This window comes from Artibeus jamaicensis, unplaced genomic scaffold (assembly GCF_021234435.1).
Source record: "Artibeus jamaicensis isolate MK-2021 breed Jamaican fruit bat unplaced genomic scaffold, CSHL_Jam_final scaffold_754, whole genome shotgun sequence".
Lineage (NCBI taxonomy): Eukaryota > Metazoa > Chordata > Mammalia > Chiroptera > Phyllostomidae > Artibeus > Artibeus jamaicensis.
The window spans coordinates 4,047,942-4,066,087 of record NW_026522054.1 but is presented as its reverse complement, the minus strand read 5'-3'; the positions used below and the strand labels follow the sequence as shown (position 1 = coordinate 4,066,087).

Below are 18,146 nucleotides of genomic sequence, written 5' to 3'. Positions count from 1 at the left end.
AGGCGGTGGGGAAATTAACTTAGTCACTGGGTGTGAAGCACTCAGGTCCGTGCCTGGCACACACTAGTTCCCAACAAAGTACTTATTAGTATTCCTGTAGGGACTGTGCCTATCCACGGTCATCGGTAGCATATTTAGCATTTAACATCAGGTATAAGAAAGGTATAGAATTTGTCTTTTTAGGCATTTCAGGTATTATTATTTTTTTCCTGAGGATGTAAGCATGGTTTCAAAAGAACTCAGCATATCCCCTTTGTTTGATAAGACTCATCACTGTCACCAAAACCCCCACCCAAGTAACCCCTGGATTACCACCTGACCCCCGACTAGAAAGCCTTGTTTGTAGGGGAGGTGACTTAGCTCTGGAGGTGGGTAATCCTCAGGCCTTGGTAACTTACCTGCTTGGATGAGACTTTTCACAGGTAAGGTGGCGATTTGGATATTTCTGTATTTTTGTTTAATATCAGGACAAAGTTCTGTCCTGAATGGTCAATACCCTTCCGAACAGTCTTCCTGAGTTTGCTGCTCATCTTGGTAAACCTGATATCCAAAGGCCTTTAGCTGGTGTCTGAATCCAACTGCAGCCCACAGGTTTTCCATCCAATTCCTAGTTTCATTTGACAGCAGCCCTGGGCCAGACTGGAACAAAGAGGGGGGACTGTTTCCAATGGCTGATGAATGGCATCTGTAGCTGGGTTTGGCTGCCATCACTGAGCTGGCCAGGCCTTGTTAGGGAATATTCGGAGATGTGATCGTTTGAGTTTCATGTCTCTGCTCTCTGCTCTTTGCTCTTCAGCAGTTCTGCATAGCCACTGTTTAATCCTCTCTTCATCGATTCCCTATAAAACTGAGAATTTGGGTTAATCCTTTGGCAATTTCAATAGTTTTAATTTAAATAGATAAACAACCATCGTGCTTATTTATGGTATCTTTGCATCCTCTGCCTTTTTGGCTGCAATGATCAATTCTGTAGGCGGCTTGAGCTACGAGGCCTGCTAGTAAAATAGTCCCAGGTCTGCCAGGGGTGCAAGGGCATGCCCTGGGGACCCCAGGACTGTGCTGGCCTCCAGGCACCAGGGGGAGGAGCCGGCGACTTGGTGGGGGCCTGTGGGGCCCCATGACAGTTCAGCTGGGAAGTGAAAGGAGAAAGAAAAGAATCAAGATTGTAACTGATGATTTTCCCCTTTTGTCCCTCCCAGGTGAGCCCTTTTCTCAGGAGGAAATGGAAGAAATGTTGTCTGCTGCAATTCACCCAGAATCGAATTCCATTTATTACAAGGACTATCTAACAATGATGGTGGTAGACGAAAATTAAACACTGTGAAGACTTAGTTTCTAACAGAAAGGGTCATTTTGAACATTGCTTGTCCTTGTGAATTTCACATTTTACCTTCCAGTTCCTACATATGCTAATTAATGCCTCATGACAACTATTTCAAGATATTTTGTTTTTTAGAAGATGATCATAACAATTTAAAACAAGTTTATTTGATGTGTCTTGCCTTGTGAAATGACAAATTACTAATTATTTTAATACTGTTCTTAATACTGTTTAACATTATTCATGGATTTTTGTTAATTTACCGTAATAAACTTAGGTTACCTTCAAATGAATTAAGCTGACAAAATGAAAAATGACTAGAACGACCCCAGGCCTGGCAGATAAATATCTTGGGAGGGAGCAGAGTTGAAAAGGAAAAGCAATGTGATGAAAGCTTCTTTTTAAAACAACATCAGCCCTGGTTGGGTTGCTCATTTGCTTAGAGCATCATCCTGATACACCAAGGTTGCAGGTTCCATCAGTGGTCAGGGCACATTCAAGAAGCAACCAATGAATGCATGAATAAGTGGAACTACAGATAGATGTTTCTGTCTCTCTCTCTGAAGTCAATAAATAAAAATTTAAAAGTATTATTTAAGAACGAAAACAACATTAAACAATTCAGCAATCTGGATGTTGAAGAGACTTATTAAAATGAATATTAATAATTAATTCCTAATGATTGCCAGTTACAAATCTCATTTGAAATGATAATAACTTAGTGTAAAAGTTTAATTTGGCCAGCTAAAGGAGTTGAAATAATCGAATTTAGAGAAAAGACAGCTGACTAGAACTTGGTAATGTAAGGAGGGGGCAGTTATCTTCTGGTCTTTGGAATTCTGGCCTGTTCAGAATAGCTGTCATGAGAAGAGTGTCCTGAATACTGGGCAAGAGTGCTGAGAAAACTCAGGCCACGGGGAGGTACAGCTGTGAAAGAGCAGAATAAAGCTACCCGAGCTCAAGGAATCTCAATGGAAAAAGATGCGGGGATCACAGGCGATGGGGATAATAAGGTGAAGGAAGAAACAATCTTCTGAAACCTCTATATACGTTTACACACACACACAGGGATCTCTGTTTAAACACACTTCGCCACTACATGTGTGTGTATACATATAAACATTCCATGTTGCCTGTGATCCTGCCTCCTTGGGGGGGTCTTGCCCCCCAAGAGAGGAGGCTGCTGCCTGAGGTTCTTTGTCACTGTCCATCCGTTCATGACACCTTTACCGAGTATTGCTGGATCACGAGTCACAACTGGAGTTGCAAGGTGAATCAATCCCTAACTAACAGAAGTCACCGTTTAGTGAGGTCACAGTTCAACAAGCCAGTCAGCAGCCATGTTGCAGACGAGCACATGCAGGGCACTGTAGTCATGCCCGAGAGGGGCAGCCAACTCAACCTGGCAGGGAGCTTCCTGGGGCGGCGGACTGCTGTGTGTAGGGAGGGCTTCCCAGAACAGCTAACGCCGGACTCAAGGACCAGCTACTTACTATAGGGCCTGCGGGACGCGGCATCTCAGCGGGGGCCCAGCGAGCGCCAGATGCCCAGTAGTGTTATGAAACATGGGGTGGTTCGGAAATGGAAGGTAGTTCAGTTGTCTGGTGTGTAGGAGATTTGAAAAAAGTGCATCATTAAGGATGTTAGGTGTGCAGGTAAGGTTTTAGTGTTAGAGTTGGACTTTCTTCTGAAGATCATAGAGGAAGAAAGATCATTTGTCAGTAGCACAAAAAAAACAGATGTGAAGAGTCAACACTAAAGGTAGGGAGATCTGGTGGCAGGCTCTTAGTTGACGAGGAGGGACGTGGGAACAGTCAAGCAGGAGTCCCAGGTCTCTGGCTTGGACAGTGGGCAAACTGTAGTGCCACTCACTCGGGTAAGGAACCCAAGAAGCCAGCCGAGGTTGGCAGGCAAAATGATGAGTTTGGCCATGGACATCTAGGGATTGAAGAGTGGTGAGACACTCTGGGGAGACCTTCAGTAATTGAGGATTAATAGGAGGGACATCTGGCTAGAGATGTGGGTTTGGGGGTTCTCAGTACTTAATGCTTTAGAAGAAAAGCGGGGCAACTGAACCCCGGGAAGATGACATTTAAAGGAGGGCAGAAGAGGAGGCCACAGAGACTGGGAAGGAGGAACGCAAGAGCAGGGGATGAAAGGGAGGAGCCTCTGGGATGCCCAGGTCAGTGAGGATCACGGGCACTAACCAACAGTGCAATGTCACAGACAGGTGAGGTCAGTTAAAGATGGAAAGAAAGTCTATTTGTTTTAGCAGCAAAGAGTTCTGCAGGAGCAGATTTGGTGAAGTGACAGGACAGGGTTTGGTGGGATGTGAGAAAGTAGGCCACGGAAGACAGGTGAGAGCCATGGAGAGGTAAGACATGGGCCAGAGAAAGGGCAGGGTGGAGGGCGTTATTTCTGGTAAGTGGGACCTATGTGAGCATGTTTGTATTCAAAGGGCCGAGGACCCTAAGGAGGTGGGAGCAGCCAGGTTCCGGAGCCGAAAAGGGATTGGCTTCGGGGAGAGTTGGAGTAATGAGCCAACTTCTGAAGTCCCTGCCTGATGCATATGAGTTCTTTGGCTAATCCCTTCCCCTTCTTTCATCTAGTCCTCCCTCCCCTCTGACAGCTGTCAGTCTACTCCACGTATTCATGTCTCTGTTTCTGTTTTATTAGTTTATTTTGTTCATTAGATGCCATATGAGAGTGAAAGCATATCCGTTTGTCTTTCAATGACTGGCTTATTTCACTTAGCATAATAATCTCCAGGTCTATTCATGCTGTCACAAAAGGTAAGAGTTCCTTCTTTTTTTTTACAGCTGAGTAGTATTCCACTGTGTGAATGTACCATTACTTTTTTATACACTCACCTACTGATGGGCACTCGGGCTGCTTCCAGATCGTGACTACTGTAAGTAGTGCTGCAGTGAACATGGGGTGCTTGTGCCCTCTTGACTTGGTGTAGTAGGTTACAGAGCTTGAGGAGAAAGGAAAAATTTGGAAATATCTTTTGTGGGAAAGAGTTGGGAAAGAGACCGTGTAATGATTTTAAAGAAACCCTGGGAGATTTTGTTCACTCACATGGGATCAAGAGCAAAAGTGGTGGACTGCGGCATTGACTCAGGGTTAAGGTTTTACTGGCTGGTGAGATGGGAGGGACCAAATCAAGAGAGTCGAGGAATTTATGGACAAGCAGGATAAGATTTGCAAGTCCAGATCCACAATAGAAGGAGCCTTCCACGCGTGGGACTTAAGACAAAAGAAGAGAGCCTTGCAGAGAATGTGTTTGCAGAATGGGTTTCAGGTTCTTCAGATGGTAAATAAGCTTTTCCAGTGTAGTATTAAGCTTTCCATGTCTAGAGAAATAACTAGACTTGGAAAACTGTAAGCTTTCAAAGTCTTGTTTTCCAAGTCCAGGTCCACCTCAGAAGGAGCCTTTCTCCCTTGGGAGTTGAGACAAAACTAGGGAGCCTTGCAGAGAAGGTGTTTGCAGAATGGCTTTAAGGTTCTTCAGATGATAAAGAGGCTTCTCCAGTGTAATGTTAAGTTTTCCAAGTCTAGGAAAAAAAAACTTGACTTGGAAAACTTTAAGTTTCTGCAGCCTGTGTGCCAGTCACCTTCTTCAGAAGCACTTTGGCTGAGGTGGTTGCTAAATTCCAGATTCCGGATCCTAAAACAACGCCAGGAACCCTTACTTTTAAGAGACACTATTGGGGGAGTCTTATGTACTCTACCATGCAAGAGCCTCCGTCTAGGTCGGCGTTACATGGGGACAGTGTGGGATTTGGAGCTGGGCTCTGCCAGTCACTGAGCAGGTGACTGGCACCGAGTTAAATAATGCTGAGTGTCTGCGGCCTGATTCATAAGGTGGAAAGAACACCTACCTCTCAGGGCCGTCATGAAAACTAAGTAAGATAACAAAAGTGAAAATTATTTAACACAAGTGATTCTTTATAGGACACCAGCTAGTTCAGAAGGGAGGAAGGAGGGAGGGGTGAGGAGGAGGAGGGAAGGGGTTGGGGAAGGGGAGAAGGGGACAGATAGGCAAAGCTCGCTGTCTGGGCGTCGTGGGCAGTCAGGAAGGTGGAGCAGGTAGGCATCGAGTGGTTTAATCAATCTTTACAATGATGGTGGTGGGGGCTCTGGTGGAGAGGTAGGAGGTTTGCTATCGTGATGCTATTTGTTATAAACTGTAAAGTCCATTTCTAGAGGATGAATCAGGAGGCGCTTGTCTTTTATAAGAAATTGTGGTAAAACACACAGCATAAAATTTATCATGTTAGCCATTTTTCAATGCTGTACCCACTGAACAAGTCCCCTTCTCCCCTGCCCCCTGCCCCCTGCTCCTGGTAACCACAATTCTGCCTCCTGCCCCTGTGAGTTTGACTGCCCCAGGTGCCTCACGTGACCAGCTGAAGTGACTGGCTTGTTCCACTGAGGGCAGTGTCTTCAAGGTCCGCCCGTCCTGTGGCATGTGGCAGGATTTCCCTCCTTGTAAAGGCTGAGGAACATTGCATTGCTGTTTGGGCCGCATTTGGTTTACTCATCCATCCATTTGATTTGCTTTTGCCTCTTGGCTGTTGTCAATAATGCTGCTGTACAACAAGTGTACAATTATGTCTTTGGGACCCTGCTTTTGGATGTACACCCAGAAGTGGGATCGCTGCATCCTTCTTCTCCCCCTCCCCTCCCCTCACTCCTCTCCCCCTCCCCTCCCCTGCCCCTCCTCCTTTTTCTTCCTTTTAATTATTATCAGTTCACCGTGCTTTAAGAGCAGCATGAATTATTCACCTCAGCCACTGGAATAAAAGACTCATTCATTTGAGGAAAGGCGTTTTATTATTACTGTTATTTACTTTTTATTTGAAATGCACAAAGTTGACATTGCAGGCGACTCTGGTTACTTAGACAGGAGATAGGATAGGCCAGCATGCTCGGAAACTCAGGACAGTTTTACAGTTTTACCAGGTGCCTGATGTCTCTTGGTTCTTCCTCCGTGAGTCTCCAACTCTGCAGTTAGAAATCTTGAACAAGGCTTCTAACCGTTTATCACTAAGCTTATGAAATTATTGACATATGGATTGGGTACCGCCTGACTTTTAGAACAGCTTACAAAGTGTTGCAGTTTGTTTCTGTGTTCTGAACGCTCAGTTTCCCAACGGCTTGCTCGCTATGTTGGCTGCACTCCAAGCCTTGTTACCAGCTCAGGGCATGGTATTCACTTAGGCAAAGTGTGTTGTTAGTGCTAGGAAAGGTACATCTGTCCTCCAACTCGTATTCTGGACAATTCACACCTTTTTTTAGTTGCTTCTCAGCAAATCATGTCAGACTGTCATCATTTTCACTTTGTGCCGTGGCTGACAAAGAGCTCGGAGGGTAGAGGGCTGGCTTCGCCATTTTCCTGACTCTCACGTCTTCTCAGAGCATCAGTATTGTCTTCGAGTTACTTTGTGGGAACTTTTTAAGCTTCTTGTCTGGTTACGGGGGCTAGTTTCCTTAAAACTAGGTGATGTCTGTGAAATCCCCGCACTTAACTGGGCACCTGTCAACTCAGGATGACACTGAGCGAGGTGAAAGAGAGCTAGGTGAAACCACCTGGGCACTGCCCTTGGGACACCTGCCTGCCCTCCTGACACGTGGCCGTCTGGCACCTGGGTCCGGTGACCATGTCAGTGTCCATCTGTGTTGATGCTGGCAAGAGCTGATGCTGACTTTGCCAACGACACATACGTTAAAATAGAAAATTTAATTTTCTTCCTGTGCCTTAATGAATCATGTCACACTCAAGATGACAGTTTCAGAGACTCTGCAGAGGAAGGGGGTCTTTTGGGAAAACAATGTAAAATGTAAAATACTCTAAAAAGTAATTACAGTACTTTTAAAGTGATACATAACTATAAGACAAATAGGAAAAATACCAGGAAGCAAAAAAGAAGAGAAAACCCATGAATAGGTATCTCCGTGTAACTTTAAAATATCTCTGTGGAATTGACTGATTGGGGTTCTTGACCGTAAGGACAGAAACAAGCCTGCTTAATGGAAGTGAAAGGGGGTCACTGGAAGGTGACTTGGCCAAGGAAGGGGTGCTCATAGAGCCCACGGGAGCAGGGGTCAGGCTTCTGGGGGCTAAGAGGCAGGAAGCAAGATGGCAGCCATCTTGTCACTGGCACAACCCGCCAAGGCCCCTTGGCTGCTGAAGGGGTGGCTTTGCACAGGCTTAGGTCAGTCTTGACCTTGAGAGAGACAGCCTGGGGAGTTGAGGCGGGCGCCAGTCCTAGGCACCCTTGTGGAAGGCAGGAGGACTCAGCCAACCAGCAGCTCTATCCACCTGGGATGAGAATGCACTCCAGTAAGAAGTCAGGTTGCTGCTGGGGGGGGGGGGGAGATAAACAGACACACGTCTACTACAGTTCACCCTCTACATGCTAGTGTGTACTCTGTACTTTAATACACCCTGCACAATCTTCCCATGTTCCTGTGTATTCACCTGGCACACAAATTTTAATCACTGAATAATAATTTGTTGGGAGGGACCTTCATTTGTTTGCCTAGTTCCTTCTTCCTGGTCCTTTACATAATTTTCTGTTTTTCTCTATTTTCATAAATTGTTCTGAACATCCAGGTGGTAAAGTCTTAATAGAATGATTTGGTTAGAATACATTCTTAGAAGCAGAAATATTGGGCCACCTTTGAAGAGCTGGGGACCTATCTTGAGGCCTGTCGTGAGTACAGTCTCTTCAGTCTGCCCCAGAGAAAGTCGTTCCCACACCCCAAACCTACATCAGCATTTTTTTTGTTTTTAATTTTGCCAGTTTGATAGACAGAACATGGTATCTCACTGATTCTTTACAGATTGCGCCCCACTGACCACTCGAGCTTTGTGAGGGCCCACGACCGTGTGTCCCAGGATCCGACCGCATTGGCTCCAGGAGGCCCCGAGTCTGAGCCACCTGGATCGTTTCCCGCTGCACGGAGGCCAGACCCCTCTGGCTGCTGTGCAGCGGAGCCCACCTAGTTCCACAGTGTAGGCAGAATGTGAGCTCAGGAGGGGGACTGCCCTTCTGAGCCGTTGTCACTCACAGGAGGCAGTGAGTGAGACGGGCCACCCTCATAAGGCACAGTTCACCGGAACACCTGCAAAGTGTGGTGGGGGTCAGAGCAGCCGGCGACCAGTGGGACTCCCAGGACTTCATGGAAGTGACAGGATCATACAGTGGGTTTTGTGCTCACAGTATTGCCAGGACTGGGTGGGAGAGAATGTTCCAGAATGAGATGGCTTGAAGTTCAGGTTCCAACAGCTTGCTTTGTATCGTGGCTTCTGGGGAAGAACGCACCTGCTTTTGGATGCCAGTGTGCCAGGTACAGGAAACACGACCTGGGAAAGGTCAGCAGCTGTGTCCGCACTGCTGTTGCCGGGCCGTGTGGTGGCAGGAATCACGTCTACCTCGTGGTCACTCGAAGCAGTAAGAGCTGCCTGCCCAGGACATAGGCGGTACCTGTCACTGCAAGTGCTCAACATACAGCAAAGTGGTGAATATGAATGTTAGTAGTAAATCTTTTAAAGTTGTATAATGTGGTTGGGTGCGGGTACTTGAGGCATTTCTGGGAATAAGGAAGCTGCTTTCTTACACTAGTGACGTCAGGGATTTCACTGACAAGGCTACGCAGTTGCCCCAGCAGGCAAACCAAAGTCCCTGCTCCTAGAGAACTTAAGTCCAGTTGGGGAGCCAGGCACTAAGCCAATAGACATATACACGTCACAAAGGGACATGTGCAGGGAAGAAGAACCAAGCAAGACAAGGGGCAGGAGGGTGACAGAGACTGTTTGAGCTAGAGTGACATGGGGCATCCTGTCCATGGAGGTGGTGCTTGAACAGTGACCTGAAAGAAATTCGGGAACATTGGGGAGGAGTGTTTCCTGCAGAGGGGACGTCCAGGGCTCTTGTTTGGCAGCCTGGAAGGACAGCAAGGAGGCCGCTGGGGCCGTGGTGGCCTGAGCGAACAGAGAGAGGCAGGAGCTGGGGATGGAGAGGTAGGCCGAGCCCAGAATGGGAATGCAGGCAGATGTGGGGAGAAGTGGTTGGATTTGGGACCCGTTTGGAAGGTAGAGCCAAAAGGATTTCCTGATGGACTAGACATGAGTGGAGAGAAAGAAATGCCAAGGAAGGCCACAGGGTTTAGTTAAGGTTCTGGGCGTGGTGATGGAGAGTATGGTGGGGGACAGGCTAACACTGAGAAGGCAATTACATATTCGGGTTGGCTGTCCCAGCCTGGAGCCCAGGGCGAGCGGGGGCTGGGGTTGGAGGAGTCAGCGTATAGGCCGATGTTTGAAGCAAGCAGTGGGGATGGATGGGGTCGCCTGAGGAGAGAGCTGGGGTAGGGAAGGGAAGCGCTCTGGGGACCGTGGCTGGGCCAATCCAAAGGTCGAGATGGGGAAGAGAAGAAAGATCAGTGAAAGAGAGAGGAAATGTAATATTGGGGTGATCCCAGGGCCTGCTGTGTCCCCACCCACCAGGACCCCTTGGAGGGCCTCACCCTGGTCTTTCTTTTTCACAGTCCTTCAAGTTTCCTGAGACAACTTGGAAGAGACTGCCTGTGTTTTGTGTCCAACTCAATCACAGCTCCATGCTTCTTCCCTGGCTGTACAATCTAGGAACATCCCCCCTCTTATCAGGGGACTATCACCATCCCATGGTTTCCCAGTTTCTCTTGACCTCTCTCGACCTCCAGTTCTGGCCACCATGCTTTTCTGAGTGAAGGGGTTGAGGCAGGGCCTGCTTAGTCTGCTTCTGGCTACCCGAGAAGTTAAAGGGGCTAGATCTGGGTGGGCCTGCGTGGCTACCAAAGGAAGTGGAGAACTGGTTGGATTTGGGATCCATTTGGAAGGTAGAGCCAAAAGGATTTCCTGATGGACTAGACATGAGTGGAGAGAAAGAATGCACACGGCATTTCTTATCATATTATATCAGCATACGGCAGTTTTGCTTGACTTATTCCCCTCTTTCCTCCACCCTCGCCCTTACCGGATTATTTCAGATCAAATTCCAGACGTCACCTCCTTTCATCTGCGAGAACTTTGATATGATCTTTGCAGATAGGGGATCCCTCTCCCCTTTTTTCTATACAACCATGAAGTCACTATCATAACTAAAAAAATTTAATGAATCTTTAATATCATCTGGTATGTGATCATTGTTCAAATTTCCAGTGTTTCCTAAACGTCTCTTTACTATTGGTTTATTCCAGTCAGAATCCAAACGAGGCCCCCACATCACATTTGGTTCACGTGTCTTTGAACCCTTTCTTCTCGCCATTTATTTGTTGGAAAGCTTGGTCATTGTTTCTATCCGATCTTCCACGTTTTGCATCTGTCTGACCGCATTTCCGTGGTGTTACTCGATGTGTTCCTCTATCCCTGTATTTCCTGTAGCCCAATTTTCAAGTCTAGAGGCTTGATCAAACTGCAGGTCAGTTTTGTTTATGCGTTTTTGCAGGTCCGCCTCTCTGGAGATGGTATCTTTTGATTGCTCAGGTTCAGTTGCTGTGGGTCAGGCCCAGCCAATGGGAGGTCCCCATCATCTTTTCCCTGTACTTGCCCATAAACATTGTTTTTATCAGGAGTTGCAAAATAGCGATTTAAAAAAATTCTATCGTTTCTTCTATATTTTTGTGCTGGAATTCCTTTATTAAGGATAATTTTCCTCCACATGCTACTTCATTTCTTTGAAATGCAGTATATATAACAATTTGCTTGGTTCTTTTCTTTAATTAAAAAAAATGCTTTTTTGGTTTTTTTTTTCTGGAAACATGCGCTTTGTTTTTGTAATTGCATGTGTTACAGGTGGGGTTTAAAAGGCCTGTGCCCTTCTCAAAAGTACAACCCCCCCTCCGTGTGTGTGCCCATCAGAGCTGACCTGGGTGATGTCCCCCCCTTCCTGTCCCCTGGTGGTTGGCAGCAGTCACACTGCTGTTTTCATCCTGGCGAGTCTGCCTTTCTTCATGGGCGTGGGAGTGAAGTGTTTGGACTTGACCTAATTAAGCCATTGCACTTTGATAAAAACAGATTTCAACTCTCCTAAGGTGATAAGGAAAAAGGTGATTTAGAGTAGCTCGTGATGTACATGGTAATAATAGAGCAAGAGTTTATAATAATTCTGAATATAATGCTTCCCTAAATAAACAATAAACACACTCATGTATTTCAGTTCATTTTGATATTTGATATATTTAAATCATTTATTTAAAATAAGAAAACCACTCACACAACTCAGGTTCGCAACTTGTTATATCTGTGTTTCTGCTTTAAATTTGTTCATTCTGCAACACTCGTTGGTTACCACTGAATTTGGTGTAGTAAATTAGGTAGACATTTAGTTAATTTCTACAATAATTAGGATTAACCAGAAAACTTCAAAACTACCTTAATCTAGGAAGTAGGAATTCATATGATGTAGGAAATGGGACTATTTCCAAACAGTTGTAACTTAGCTCTAAAGAGAAGTTGCCCCCGTAAGTCCCTGAAGGACATTATCCAAATACACGGCTAACGTCAAGGGCTCAGGGTCCAGAGAGAGAGAAGAAGCTCCAGCCAGGTGCGGTGCACCGGCAGCAGGGCTGACTACTGCACGAAGTGCAAAGCATGGGCCAAAAGGTGGACACCAGGCACCATGAGTAATGGTGGAAAACCACAGTGAAAGGAAGGTGACCAGGGACTTAGTTGTCCCACTGCTGGCTATGGAAGCCCTGAAACCTGCAGGCTGCCATGGGGCCAGGGTGGGGTAGGGGTGGGGAGGTGTGGCCAGTACAGGGGACAGCGTTGGTTTTCTGTGCTTGCATGTTTCCAAAGTGGAGCTGGAGCCAAGAGTCAAGGTGTGGAAAGAGACGTGTGTGCACATCCAGCCAGCAGACTTGACTGTGCCAAGTGGGGGTCAGGCTGTTCGCTGGCCCGAATGCTCTGAGACCTACCACTGCCCGCATCACCGTCCTCCTTTAATAAGAGTGAAATGAATGGCCAAACCCTTACAACTCTTCTGCAAATTCCTGCCTGCCCCTGGGAGGGAGGCTGTCCCAGGGCGGGATCGCCTGTGCATAAAACATCCAGAGCCAGCAAGTCACGATGCCTCATGCAGCAGGTGAGGGCGTCCCCGTGAGACGCCCTCCAGGACAGAGGAAAGGGCCTGGGTTCTTGTCGCCATTTGGCACCAGAACTATAAACTCTTTCTATTTTCTAAAGCTTTTAGCCACCTCGAGTCTCTGGCTAAAACCTTTCTTTGTCTCAAACTATAGATACGAAGATTAATGTTGTCAAAGTAGCGTAAAAGCCAGTCTTGTAGAAATATTTTATCAGCTGCACACACGGATGAATTGTATACTGGAATCCTGGCTCTTTTAACTCGTGACTGTGGACTGTGTGGTACAGAGCATTTTATTTTCATCTCCCTTCATGTGGCCAATGCTTATAAAGAAAACCAGTGATGGTTTTCTCTGACACCCAGAAACAGCCATGGAACAGCACCTCTAAGCCTGGCAATGAAGGTTGCTGTTTTTCTTCATTCTTTTCCCCAATATTGAGATGCTCTCAGAGATAGCCAGTGCTAAGCAATTTTCATTCAGCTTGTTGTTCCTGAATCCGGCTTCCTTCTACTGGAAAATGGTAACGGTGAGACCAAAGCAGATCCACTTAGCTTTATATCTGCCTCCGACGAAGAACTGTGGCTGCCAGGCCTCAGTCATGGTGTGGAAGGGGCACCCAGATTTGGGTCATTGTGAAACCACGGGAGGAGTCTGCTCTGCTCCATGTTTATGTCACATCGGCAGCTGGCAGATCTGAGTCAGAAATGTCCGTGTTCTGTTGTGAGAAAGAGACGAGGAGGGCATTAGAACGAACCATGGGCCCTCTCATGCATGTCTGAGATTCACGCTGAAGACCAGTCTCCTCCAGGAAGCCAGTCATACTCTTGAAGGAAAGGAAAAGGGCCGAGGACCATCCACGGGCTGGTGGGCTGTGCTGTGCAGGTGCAGAAGCCAGGTGAGGTGGGAGGTTTCCTGAATGCCCTTGAATGCCCTTGAAGTGAGCCTTGCAGCAGATCTGGGAGATCATCTAGGACTTTCAGGAACTAATGAGAAACCCCTGGCTGGAAGGTGCTATAAGCTATGAAATAATGCTGATAGTTGGCGGGGTGCTCCGATTTCCAGCAGACATTATATATAGAGAGAATTGTTTCTGTGCAGGACAGCCCACTGGCTCTCAGCTGGGGAGGGCGTGGAGGCTCCTGGAGCTGGGCCGAGGCAGCGGGGCGTGGCGTTCTCTGCCTGCGGACGGCTCTGAGGTGTTGGAGCTCAGCCCCTGTCTCTGGCTAGTACGTTGTGTGGGGGTGTATGTTTCCAGTTTACTAGAACCAAGTTTGGGTTCAAGTTTGGGACCAAGTCTGGGATCAAGTTTGATTTGTAAGTTCCACACAGGGAGAGGTTAACAACAAGACTGAAACAGAACGATTGTAACAACATGCTGTAACAAAGGCTGTGTGAATGTGGGCTCTCTTTAAAATGCCTTGCTGTGCTGCACCCAGCTGTGAGGGCGTGAGGTGCCAGCCTGTTGAGATGAAGTGAGCTGGAGACGCCGCGCAGGACAGAGTGGGATTCGCCACGCTACACAGAACGGTCCTCACTTTAAAATGTACAAATCGTTCGTTCCTCAGATTTTCTACTTAGCAGTTCTGGACTGTGGTCAACTGCGGTCGACCGTGGGAACTGAAACTGCAGAAAACAAAACCGTGGGTACCAGGGGGCGGGGCACTGTACCTGGCTGACCTTCACCTTGTCGATTTACAGTATCAACCTCGTCAATACAGTAAATGTCAGAATTACCTGCCTGGGTTTCCTCCTAGAGCCCAGCTGCTTCAGGGTGATGTTACAAGTGGCAGAGAAATGCATCTTGGACTAGAGGGCTGTCCAGGTGCCCTTTACAATTCAACAGTGACGGACTTGTGCTCAGGAGTTAGGAAGACCCTCACTCAGCCTGTTCGAGTTTCGTTCCATTTTCACCTCGGGAGCGGCCTACACTCCCTTAACTTTCGCTGCGGTCCGTCACCTCCGATTTTAACCTCCTAACACTGCATGTGTTCCCATCCCTGTTCTCGGTCCTAGAAGTGGACTTACTGAAAAGGGTCTTGTCTTACTGTAGGTAGTTTTCCAAGAGTTTACTTATTTACGTTTAGAGAGAGGGGAAGGGAGGGAGGGAGGGAGGGAGAGACACACTGATCGGTCGCCTCTCCTACACGCACCCTGACTGGGGACTGTGCCCTGACCGGGAGTCACACTGGCAGCCTCTCACTTTGCGGCCGACCAGCGAGCTGAGCTGCACCAGGCCAGGGCAGAAGTCTCACATCGAATCGTTTTGTGCCTTAGCCCTGCGCAGTGGCCTCACAACTCTTCGGGAGTCACCGACTCATAGGGACAGGGGGCACACGAACAGAGAAGTTGTACATGGAGAGCTCAGGCAGAGTGAGATTGCTGTGCCTGGGTGATGCCCAGTAACTCAGGGCATTGGGAAAATAAGGTGGGAGACCCAGAGGGGCTGCCGGGAGGAGAGGCTGCGGGTGCCTGGGAGAACTGAGGACAGCTTCCTGCAGGAGGAGGGCCTGCCTCACTGCAGCAGGAGTTTCTGTTGACCTGGAGCCCACCCCCCCTTGTTTCTAAGGTCAGAGTGTGGGGTCACAGCCCATCTCCTCGCTGCAGGAAGCTGGAGGGTCTTGTTCTCTGCCACTTTTGAGTCTCCATTTTCACATGTTACTTCTCCCTTACTTCACTTTCCTCAGGAGTGTTGGTGGCACGTCTCGGTGCAGCTCAGCTCTGCACATCTTGTGCTGCTGCGGACCCTTACAGATCGTTCTTCCAGACGACAGTTAAGGCCACAGCCAGCCCTGCTCTCAGGCCCCTTCTCTGGGACCACGGGCCACACAACACAATCTGTGGCCTGGGGCCTCTGGTTCTGCCGCCAGTTCGTGAGCCCCTGTTCATCCGAGAGATGAGATTTGCTCACAGTGGCTGCAGTAAAAGCTTTTCGAAAATGCCTGTGCCCTCCGGTCAGCCTCCTCACCTGCCAGGGGAAGCTATCACAAAGTGACCTTGTATGCCAGGCCACGGTGCCTGGTCTGTGAGCCCCAGGGACTCCCTGCTCCTCATTCCTCTGAGTGTCCTTCTCACGGAAGGAACTTTTTCTTTCTCTTAGTCTGTGTTTGCGGTTCCCAGCAGGTGGTAAAGCTGGTCCCGGATAGGCCAGTTGAACTGAGACCGTGCAGTGTGTCTTCCTGTCCCCTTTGCAGCCCTTCTCTTCCTCTGGCAACACTGAGGCTTCTGGCGGCGACAGTGGCTCCTTTGGGTGCCTGTGACTCCGTCCTCATAGGCAGGGTATGGAAAAGTGCCCTGCAGACCTGGTGCAGGGCAGGCATTTGACAAGGTTTTCTTTGGGCACTGGGCACCACACTGTGTGTGACACTTGGCCAGGCTGCCTGTGGTCATGTGAAGAGTCTGATCAGCAGGCCGGTCATCCAGCTGGGCCCCTCTGGACGCAGCCTGGGACTTGATTTCCTGTGTGGGAGTGAGGAGGCTGCCTCCCTCCCAGGGGCTGCAAAGAGTTATAAACCAGCAGAGTCCCTGCTTCACACATGGCTGAATGTCAAGGGCAATGTCAATGCCTAGTTTCATTTATTTAGTCGTAGCTGGGTGGCCACCTGAATGTTGCTATGGACACTGTAGTTCCCGAATTCCCTGACTTTTTTACATTGTTGTCTTTATTTATTTATTTATTTTTAGCATATTTTATTGATTATGCCATTATAGTTGTTCTATTCCCCCCTTCATTTCCCTCCACCCTGCACACCCCTCCCCCACCATTCCCTCTCCTTTAGTTCATGAACACGTGTCTCAAGTTCTTTAGATTCTATATTTCCCCTACTATTCTTACCCTCCCCCATCTATTTTCTATCTACTGTCTATGCTACTTATTTTCTGTACCTTCTCCTCCCACTCCCCTGTTGCTAACCCTCCATGTGATCTTCATTTCTATGGTTCTGCTCCTGATCTAGCTGTCCTCTTAGTTTGCTTTTGTTTTAGATGTAGTTCTTAATAACTGTGACTTTGCTGTCCTTTCACTGTTCATCTTTTTTATCTTATTTTTCTTAGGTAAGTCTCTTTAACATTTCATATAATAAGGGCTTGGTGATGATGAACTCCTTGAATTTGATCTTATCTGAGAAGCACTTTATCTGCCCTTCCATTCTAAATGAAAGCTTTGCTGGATAGAGCAATCTTGGTTGTAGGTCTTTGGTTTTCATGACTTGGAATACTTCTTTCCAGCCCTTTCTTGCCTGTAAGGTCTCTTTGAAGAAATCAGCTGAAAGTCAGATGGGAACTCCTTTGTAGGTGACTGTCCCCTTAGCTCTTGCTGCTTCTAGGATTCTCTCCTTCATTTTAATCTTGGCTAATGTAATGATGATGTGCCTTGGTGTATTCCTTCTTGGGTCCAACTTCTTTGAGACTCTCTGAGCTTCCTGGATTTCCTGGAAGTCTATTTCCTTTGCCAGATTGGGGAAGTTCTCCTTTATTATTTGTTCAAATAAGGTTTCCACTCATGGGTGTTCCTCTTCCCCTTCTGGCACCCCTATAATTCGGATGTTGGAGTGTTTAAAGATGTCCTGAAGGTTCCTAAGCCTCTCCTCATTTTTTTGAATTCTCGTTTCTTCATCCTTTTCTGTTTGGTCCTTTTTTTCTTCCTTCTGGTCCACTCCTTTGATTTGCATCCCAGTTTCCTTTTCATTACTATTGGTTTCCTGTGCATTTCCCTTCATTTCAATTAGTTTAGCCTTCATATGTTCCTCTAATTTGTGACTAAAATCAACCAGTTCTGTGAGCATCCTGATCACCAGTGTTTTGAACTGTGCATCTGAAAGTTTGGCTATTTCATCACTTAGATTTATTGGCTCTGGTGCTCTGAGTTGTTCTTGAGCTATGTTTTGATTTGTTTGTGCCTGTTACATATGAGGAGTGGAGCCGTAAGTGTTCACCAGGGGGGAGCCACCCAGGTTGCTGAGTTGTGATGCTGTATGTGGGGGCGGGATCAGAGAGGGACAATAGCAGTCCCCTCTGCCACTTCCTACCACTGGGGCCTGCGTGGTCCGTCTCACCATCGCTAGCTCCTTCACTGGTTTATCTGTATGCGAATGGTGACCACGGTCCACCCTCAGTGGGTCCACCCGCTTCTCCACACCTGGGATCCGCCCATAGCTGCTGGAGTACCTGGGTCACACACCTGGTCGATCTGGTGGATCTTTCCTGCCCGACCCCGCTCTGCTGTTGGCTCTGCCCCTGTTACCGGTTTGGCTGAAGGGTTCATTGTTGTCAGACTTTGGTGTAGTTCAATTTTCTGTGGTTTGGCTGCATTTTTGTTGCTAAAACTATGTTGTTTTTAAACTTGGTTGTGCGAGAAGGCGCAGTGCTTCCACCTACGCCTCCATCTTGGCCGAAGTCCCACATTGTTGTCTTTAAAGGAGGCTTTAAATCCTTTGAACTTTTTCATATTTGAAAAGTAACTAGGAGAATCACATTCAGTTGCAGCCTTTAAATTTTTAAATTTATTTATTGATTTTTTTCAGGTGAGATGAATGGACGGGGTGATAGAGAGAAATAGAGAGCCAGAGAGAAGGAGAGAGAAACATCGGTTTGTTGTTCTACTTATTTATGCATTCGCTGGTTGATTCTTGTGGAATTTGATGGGGAGGACAGTAACTTTATATTTGGCTTTTTGAGAAATTGCCGAAGTCTTTTC

General features: G+C 47.4%; 1 protein-coding gene across 1 annotated transcript in view; it reads left to right on the top strand.

Annotated features, from left to right (window-relative positions):
- Positions 1-1,949, top strand: part of EFCAB2 (EF-hand calcium binding domain 2) — a 67,493-nt gene extending 65,544 nt beyond the window's left edge. The window contains exon 7 of the mRNA XM_053659636.1: positions 1,200-1,949. Coding sequence (XP_053515611.1) covers positions 1,200-1,315 — 116 coding nt within the window. The 3' untranslated portion in view covers positions 1,316-1,949. The remainder of the gene's footprint in view (positions 1-1,199) is intronic.
- The last annotated feature ends 16,197 nt before the right edge of the window (positions 1,950-18,146 follow it).